The 8,842-nt window shown below is 42.8% G+C and overlaps 1 protein-coding gene across 6 annotated transcripts in view; it reads right to left on the bottom strand.

Annotated features, from left to right (window-relative positions):
- Positions 1-449: 449 nt before the first annotated feature.
- The window catches only part of LOC121680284 (spermatid perinuclear RNA binding protein), a 46,925-nt gene continuing 38,532 nt past the window's right edge, over positions 450-8,842 (bottom strand). For 4 of the 6 annotated variants that reach the window (XM_042059527.1, XM_042059529.1, XM_042059530.1 and 1 more), the window contains one exon: positions 450-1,112. In XM_042059527.1, the coding sequence (XP_041915461.1) occupies positions 1,018-1,112 (95 nt within the window). In that variant the 3' untranslated portion in view covers positions 450-1,017. Of the gene's footprint in view, positions 1,113-1,480; positions 4,296-8,842 lie in introns of those variants that run through there. The other 2 variants (XM_042059528.1, XM_042059532.1) reach the window with 1 other exon arrangement.

Below are 8,842 nucleotides of genomic sequence, written 5' to 3'. Positions count from 1 at the left end.
CAGTGTTTTCTATAACAGGAAGTGTGTGTCTCCCATGGGTATATCAGACAGGAGGCTGAATGCTTGAGGTGAGATTAGTCAGGAGCAGCATATGACATTCAAAACACTCACACATGCACACAAGTGCAAACAAGCGCTCACACACACACACACTGATGAACAGTGATGTACACTGTTGGAGATGGAAGTGATGAAACATCACTAATCTACTTTGGACAGGTAGATTAAGACAGGATTCATATTGCATGTCCACACATCACTGATATAATTGCTCAGTCTGTGTATATAAAATTGGAAGAAAGCTATACTCTAGGATTATGGGTACATTTCACTTTGCAATTCTAAAATAATTTATACCAACAATATTTATATGTATATGTATATATATACATAAGTACATTGTTTATATCTATACATATATATTTATAGTAACACATACCATACATATATATGCATGTATTCATAGTATAGCCACACAAATACACAGGAGTGAATATACACAATGACACAACAGAAAGAAAAGTAGAGCAGTGCGACATTGGGCAAGACTCAACCGAACATTCACGTCTTTCAAGGTCAAGCTTTGAGCCCCCCAAACCGAAGAGTTGGAGGAGTATTGCTATGGTCAAAGAGGCTCTCGGTCCGCCGAAGCCGCCTCGGTTTGGAGCTGAGGTCCCAGGGGGCCGGGGGCCAGGAGAGGGGTGGGGGTGGGGAGGCCAAAACCCAAAGTGTCAAATTAAGAGTATTGCTCTTAGTCGTGTCCTTTCTCTTTTCTTTCTTACAGTTTTACTCCCTCTCGCTCAGAGAATTCGGCTAGAGGAGGGAGTTTCTCTTGGAGAGGAAAGAGAAAGAGAAGGAGAGAGAGAGAGAGAGAGAGAGAGAGAGAGAGAGAGAGAGAGAGAGTGTGTGTGTTTGCAGTCTGACCGCCCCTGTGTGATGCAGCAGGCAGCCAGCGGGCGGTTTGTCGGGACCGGGGGGAGCAGAAGCGACACTTTAGAGCCACACAACCTGATGGTTCTAGAAGTCAGAGAAGAGATCTTGAGGACCCAAGTGAATTATAAAGGGTGCGATGGTCCGAGGCTGGTAAAAGGGATTGTCAATGAAAAGACCACCTACAGTGAGGAGAAGAGCAGAGAGACTGCAATTACTGACGTGCCCTGCAAGAGGCAGTCTTGCATACTCTGGTTGGAGGTGAAAAGGGATGGGTGGGGTGGGGGTTGGGGTGGTGGAAGTCTAACGGTCTCTGCTCTTTCTGCTGTATGTGGGGTTTTCATTGCACCAGGCGTTATAAGGTTAATAGACATCAACAACAACTGAAGTTGCACGGTTATCAATTCTGACAAAATCAAATCAAAATGATAATGTCATAATTTCAAGAGGTGAAATTAAGAGCTAAGAGAGGTTTCCCAAACAGAACTTCCTTGGAGATCATTCATTAGATTAAATTGAAACAAATAACAAAAAACAAGGCAGATCATTATGAGGACAAGGTTTTTTTTATGTGGCAACTTGGATGTACAGACAAATGTGGTTAGTATGTAACTCTGACAAATCAAATCCAGTGTGATTTTGGAGAGAGTTCAGCAGAATGGCTGCCATCACAGAAAGAGAGAGAGAGAGAGAGAGAAAGAAAGAGAGAGAAAGGAGCAACCCATTGGCTATGTGTTATTCAGGTAGAAGACAGCGTGGGCTGGCTATTTCTAGTACTGGAAGGACATCCCCCAGAATACGAAAAACCAACCAGTACCAAAAAAAGAGCAGTTACTATGGAAACAGCCACTGCCTTTGGGGTTCCGGGATCTCTCTCTCTCTCGCTCTCTCTCTCGTCAGTGATGGCCTCGTCCCTGCCATGGGTCAGCACAAACCCTGTCCTGTCTCGATAGAGCCACACTCCCCAAGCCAACAATCTCCATCCTTCCTCCTCCATCCTACCTCAGCCCCATCACATCCCCTTTTACTCTTCCTGAATCCAGCAGAACCTGAGGACCTACAGTACCCACAGTGAGCCCCCCCCATCTCGAAACTACCCACAACTGAACCAACTCCACAATGTATGTGGGACAATGGAACACATCCTCTCCTATTACACTTGAGGATGTATTCCATTGTCCATTGAGGATGCATTCCATTGTCCACTGAGGACATATTCCATTGTACCATACTTGAGGATGTATTCCCATAAGATAACGGTATACACACTCCATTAATGGATAATTGAACACCTCAAGTGGAAGAAGAGTCTCTGAAAACAAGGCCCTAATAGAGAGCACATAAGGAAACAGACCCAGTGCCTTGCAGGGGAAAATAACTAATGATTCCGTGGACACAATTGTGAAGGGGAACAGAACTAGTGACGTCTACAAAGAACATTCAAAGAGTTGGACCTCTTACAGGTAACATCCTGGGAAGGACCAATAGACTTGACTGCAAAGTCAATATTGACCAAAATCAATATTGATCCTGAATATCTGAATATTCACATTTTTTAACTTTTTTTTTTCTCCAAACAATGGCCTAACATTTTTAACTTTATCTAATCTAACCTAAACCTGTCTTAACAGAAAAATGATAAATACCTGACACCAAGGGACATTTATTTAAGAGTCTCAGCAGTCTTCACTCTTTGGCTGGGGGGGGCTGGGAGGTTTAGCTGTGAGGAGTGGTATACTGAGGAAGGAGTTGGCTTGGGTTGAGGACGAAGATGATGAGGAGGAGGATGAGGAGAGGACAGAAATGGAGAGAGGGACTGTGCCGATGACGAGACGCTGTGAGTTAACTTGTGCTGGCCCCATGGGAGAGGACACGACTCACACAGACGACAACAGAGACGCTCACCAAGAGGAGAAAAAAACAGAAACAAACAAATAACCCAACAAAATAACAACAAAATTAAAACAAGAACAATTAGGTAGCAATGTCTCCATAGGGGTCCCTTGTTGCTGCTTTCGATTCTCCAGTACATGGCTTTGTGTCGTCTGGTAGTTATGAGTGTGGGGTTCTGGTTTGCTGGTGTATGTGTATGTGTCAGTGTCAAATGGGTGTTGACAAAGAATGGATAGGTTATAGAGGAACACGGTGAACCAGCCAACTAACCAGCCATATCTGATAGCCGTGTGAATGAGGATAGCAGATGCCTAGTGTGTGTGTGTGTGTGTGTGTGTGTGTGTGTGTGTGTGTGTGTGTGTGTAGTCAGACAGTGGGTGAAGGGTTGTTCATTTATCCTGAAATCAGGGGAACCAGTCTCATTCTCTTCTTTAGGTGACTGACATGATCTGGGTAAAGTCTTAACCTGAGATATTGCTCATGTGGCCGATTTCAGTAGTCTATGTCTACACTATTAAACATGATGATCAAGTTGTCACTCAGTTGCCTATGATCTGCTATTAATTTTCAAATTATGCCACTTCAAGTAATCTAAAATAGAAACTGGACAGTAGAGACAGGAAATACCCCTGCTTGAGCGACATCACTTCCTGTAAAACCCATGTGACCTTGTCGCTAACAGTGGTGTGACCACCTGTTCTCTCTACAGTGCTACGGCTACAGTCAGACACACAAGCAGAAAGCATCTCAGCTGTGGTAGGAGATAAAGGTTTATTATTATTATTATTATTATTATTATTATTATTATCCTTATTTGTCAACATTAGTTTCATTATACCTATACAGCTTACACACAGCGCCTGTCACTTTTACAGAGATTGTGTCTGTCAGATCACATGGCCTAAATCCCTCCTATAGAAAAAAAATGACAAAAAAGGCTGGTATAATTTACACTCCGAGAATGAGGTAACGATTCACAGTACAAATCCTTCAAGTCTTTTTTTTTTTTTTTTTTAAAGAACTTACACCTGCATTTATATCAATAAAAGATGGAAACAGTAAAAGAACAAAACAAAGAAAAAAAGCACTTTACAAATGATCTTCTGCTCAAAGTCCTTATAATCCCCTGTTCTCCTGTGTCTTATCTTTGTTTTACACATGTGTGTGTGTGTGTGTGTGTGTGTGTGTGTGTGTGTGTGTGTGTGTGATGATATGGTAGGGGATATGAGGACAAAATAAAAATAAAAGGACTTTTTTCTAATCCTCTCTTCATTGACCTTGTGGTACAAGTCTGTGTCTCTCTGTGTGTGTGTGTTCTGTTTTTGGTGTGTGTGTTTATGTTTGTGTGTGTGTGTGTGTGTGTGTGTGTGTGTGTGTTTTTGGTGGGCTCTTGAGCTAAAAGAAGGAGTAATGAGGGACGGGGAAGGCGGGGACTTTCATGACGGGCAACAGAAGCATTCTCTTGGGTAAACCTAGGAGAGGAGAGAAGAGCACTCCACATAAGTCCAGCTTAAAAGCATCCAAAAACAAAATGAGAGAAAAAAAAAAAAAGAGAAAGAAACCTGGTTTATACTGATGTGGCACTGCCACACCAGGGCAATTTAAGCCTCATATCATTCATTTGTAATGAGCTCTCTGGCCCATAATGAATAGGGAAAAAAGTGGGTGAGTGAGCAAGTGAGTGAGTGAGTGAATGAGAGACTGAGAAAGGAGAGAGAGAGAGAGAGAGAGAGATCAGTAGTGAAGGGTAGAAGAGGAAGGAGAGTAGACACATTCATTACTTAAATGAATGAAAATCAAAATCATTTCCATGTGTAGCTGTGCATGTCGAGGTTTAACTCTGCGTCAGATATTAATTACTGTGAACTTGTTTCCATTTCCAAAAATGCAACAAATTCGGGTTAGTGGTGGCATGCATCATCATGGCTCTCTAATAGAGCCTGATTTCATAAAGGTTTAATGAAGAGCTCTCGTTTAGCTACTAATGAAATGATTGAAGTGAGCCTACACTTCCCCAAGGCATGCAAACACAAAAATGAACTTCATCACCATGTGAACCAAACACATCGACAGAAGGGGGAAAAAAAATGTTTTTGCTTTTTTTTTTATTTTTGAATGGCATTTATATAGCACTTCTTCTAGCCGTGTTCAACTTCAACTGAACTCAAAAGCGTGATCGAGGACATCTTTGTGATGCTGACAAAGATTAAGGGATGGTTCTGAGCAGTGGGAAGCCGGGTACCAGCTGACTCTTGTCAACAGTCCTGGTGGTTCCAGAGTCAGGTCTGACTGGACCAGACTACAACCAGACCACAACCCTTCCAGATCCGTTCAAACAAACTGGCTTGAGAAAGTCCTACCACATATTTGTCACAAAACCAGCTGATTCTAGTCAGCACTTTGTTTTTTTCAAATTACTCTTCAGCCACATCAGCTAATCAGAGAAATCAGCTGTGGTTAGTGCAGAGGTAGAACCGATATGTGGTAGGACTTTAACTTTCTGACACCGGAGTTTGAGTTTTCTACCTCTGGTTCCAAGGTTAGGCGCTGTCTGGTAATGAGCTGGAGGCACATGCTGATTGTTTGACATGAGTCAGGTGTCTGCGCGCCCCTTTACCTTTGGGTTCCCACTGCTCTCACTGCATCAGGGGGTGTGTGCATGTGTTTGTGTGCGGGGGCGGGGGTGTACAAGGACGAGAGAATGAGGGTGGGGTGGGGGCTGTGACTGGCTGGTTTGCTTGCTGGTACTTTATGTGGAGCGTTCATCATGACAAAACTGTGTTCACAGCATGAAAATCTGTGTGTGTGTGAGTGAGAGAGAGAAAGTAATGTGTATGTGTATCTGTGAGTTTACAATATGTGAGTGAGTGAATTATTGAGTGTGTGTATGTTTATAGCATGTGAGAGAAACTGGCTGTGCTTAAATGTGTGGTGTGTTTGGGGTTGGCTGTAGCCTCCTCTCTGGGCAGCTGGGTTTGGTGTTTGCTTTTAGGGTGTTTCCTCACAGTGCACTGATGTGTCTTGTCCTTCCAGAAATCACAAAGCAGCAACACAAGGTCAAAAGGTCACGGCACCATGACAGGAGGGAGAGCACCAGACATGCAACAGCTCTGTGCTTTCCTCATGGCACACATCTCTGCCTGGGGTCGACCTGTTCTCTTTCATCGCACATCTCATTGTTTTATTAGATCTTTATTTCATTTCTCTCCAGAAACAACAATGGACACTTTGTCTCGACAGCCATAAGCCCAGACGTTTCTCCTTTATGCAGACATAGATGAGATTGGGTGGGTGGGTTGGAGGTGTGGGCTGCTATAGGACCTCTCGTTATGTAGCAGGCAGAGAACAGGGCATCTGGGGCAACCAAAAGACTCCAGCCACCCCCCTCTCCACCCTCCAGGGGCAATAACATGGGGCCTCCACTTTAAATATGTCTACCCCCCTCCCTTTCAACCCGCATCCCTCCTATACCAACCCCCACCCCACCACAGCCCCGCCCAGTCAACCCCTGCACATAAGACTCATTCAAAGTATCGGCAGAGATGGGTGGGGGTCTGGTGAAGGAATGGGGTCCCAGTGCCACATACACAAGGTCTGTTTTGGATTCGGCGTATATTTTTAAAGGGTGTGTGACCTTAATAAGCGTGTGTATGTGTGTGTGCTTTCTTTATTAATTGTAGGGGTATGCCTCAGCTTACATGTGAGTACATTGTTTGTATGTATGTATGTAGGTATGTATGTGAATAATAATAATAATAATAATAATAATAATAATAATACTATTTTATTAATATAGAAATGTTCAAGTATTTTCTTTAAATGTATATTATTGTATATTATTCTGCATGACTGCAATGTGAGTAAGAAGAATGTACACACTTGTTTGCATGTGACACTGTGGGCACATACAGGCTACCGTGCTGTGGGAACCACACAGGGACAACAGGCAGTAATACCAATATTTGCTTTTATTAACGTCAGAGTGCAATGAAGCAGAAATCTGTTGAGTAATTTGTAGCGCTGACTTTAAATGAGACTATGATTATTAGAAGTTTCACTCAAATGATGTGAATTTAAAGGAATTGAGAACTTCCTTGTCTAAGGGTTGATCCACCAGTGTTTGAGTCTAGTGTTGTATGACATTAAGTTAGCAAGATGTTTTTGCACAGTGATTAAATTAGCATTAGTTTGTGCGGAATGGTATCTCATTGCATAACGCATCACGTGTCATACACATTAGAGCCCTACAGTATGTGTGTGTGTGCGCGTGTGTCTGCGTCTCTCTGTGTGTGTATGTGTAATTGTGTAATAAAAATAATCTGTATACGGATGAGCATACTTGTGAGTCATTGAATGCTTGTGTATGTGTGTAAGTGAGAATGTGTCTGTGTGTACATGTACTGCATGTTTGTGGATGAGTCATTACATGTGTGTGTGTGTGTGTGTGTATATGTGTGAGTGAAAGAGAGAGGATAGGAGTGTGTGTGTGTGTGTGTGTGTGTGTGTGGTGTGTGCACAGTCATACCTTGCAGGCTGTTGTAGCTTTGCAGTGGATGTGAGTGAGCATTGATCTTATTGGGCAGTGATGAAAGAGACTATGATAGCCATGCCTGGCGTTCAAAGCTCAAACTTGGCTCAGCTGCGCACACACGCACACACACACACACACACACACACGCACACACACTTGTGTACACACAGACACACTTTTGTAGACACACAACAGCTGCTAGCACTGCTGACCATTCCACATCCAACATAAACTTCCATGTCCAAATACTGTCATGACTACATTATGTTTGGACCAACAACCAAGATAAATAATTCTAGATGCTCTACAGTATGTCTATGCAGAGGCTCAAATGAAGATTAAAGGAGAATTCCGGTGTGATATTGACCTAAAGTGTATCGAAACATGATACCGAGTGTGAACGTATGTCTCATAGCCCATCTCGGCTTGTCCCCTGCACTCCAAAATCTGGCGCTAGTTAGCCGATGCTACCAACAGCTTTTTCAATAGTGGTGCTTCGGCATCGGGCTAGCCATGCAAATAAATCACTGTTTTACACCCATTTACGAGGCTCAATGTATCTCCACACTTCATTGGTAGACTTCCGAGGGCCCTGACATTTAAAACGAGACATTGAGAACTTTGAAAAAGCACTGGTAGTTTACTTACAAGACGATTTATACAGACAGTATCTTCACGAAGTTTAGCGTTTGCAGCCATCTTGAATTTAGTCACGATAAGTCGAGCAACGAGTAAGAATGAACAGGTATGATAAGGGATCAGATTCCAAAAATAATTCAGTGGAAATGCATGGATTCCAGTTGCTGCTACTGGAAGAAACTGGAATCCATGCATTTCCAAATCGTCTTGTAAGTAAACTACCAGTGCTTTTTCAAAGTTCTCAATGTCTCGTTTTAAATGTCAGGGCCCTAGGAAGTCTACCAATGAAGTGTGGAGATACATTGAGCCTCGTAAATGGGTGTAAAACAGTGATTTAGTTGCATGGCTAGCCCGATGCCGAAGCACCACTACTGAAAAAGTTGTTGGTAGCATCGGCTAACTAGCGCCAGATTTTGGAGTGCAGGGGACAAGTCGAGATGGGCTATGAGACATACGTTCACACTCGGTATCATGTTTCAATACACTTTAGGTCAATATCACACCGGAATTCTCCTTTAATATAGGGTTACACATAGATTTTGTGCATCTACTTTTAAGTGTTTGAGTGGTTTAAATGTTGGTGTTTGTGAAGTGTGTGTGTGTGTGTGTAAATGTGCACTGCTTTGACTTGCTAATTTATGATCCCTAATTTAAGCGTCCTCAGGGAAGATCTGTGAATTGTGAGAATATGAACGTACAATTAATAAGGATTTCTTCAAATGCGCCTGCTGTCTGTGTGTGTGTGTGTGTGTACTGTAGGTAAAAGTGGCAGACACTACACATCTCTTGTTTCGGCATGCTTTCTAGTTCTGTATGCTAATTTACAATTCATAAGCAACTCTGTGTAAA

This window comes from Alosa sapidissima, chromosome 13 (assembly GCF_018492685.1).
Source record: "Alosa sapidissima isolate fAloSap1 chromosome 13, fAloSap1.pri, whole genome shotgun sequence".
Taxonomy (NCBI): domain Eukaryota; kingdom Metazoa; phylum Chordata; class Actinopteri; order Clupeiformes; family Clupeidae; genus Alosa; species Alosa sapidissima.
This window is presented reverse-complemented; position numbering and strand designations above follow the sequence as displayed.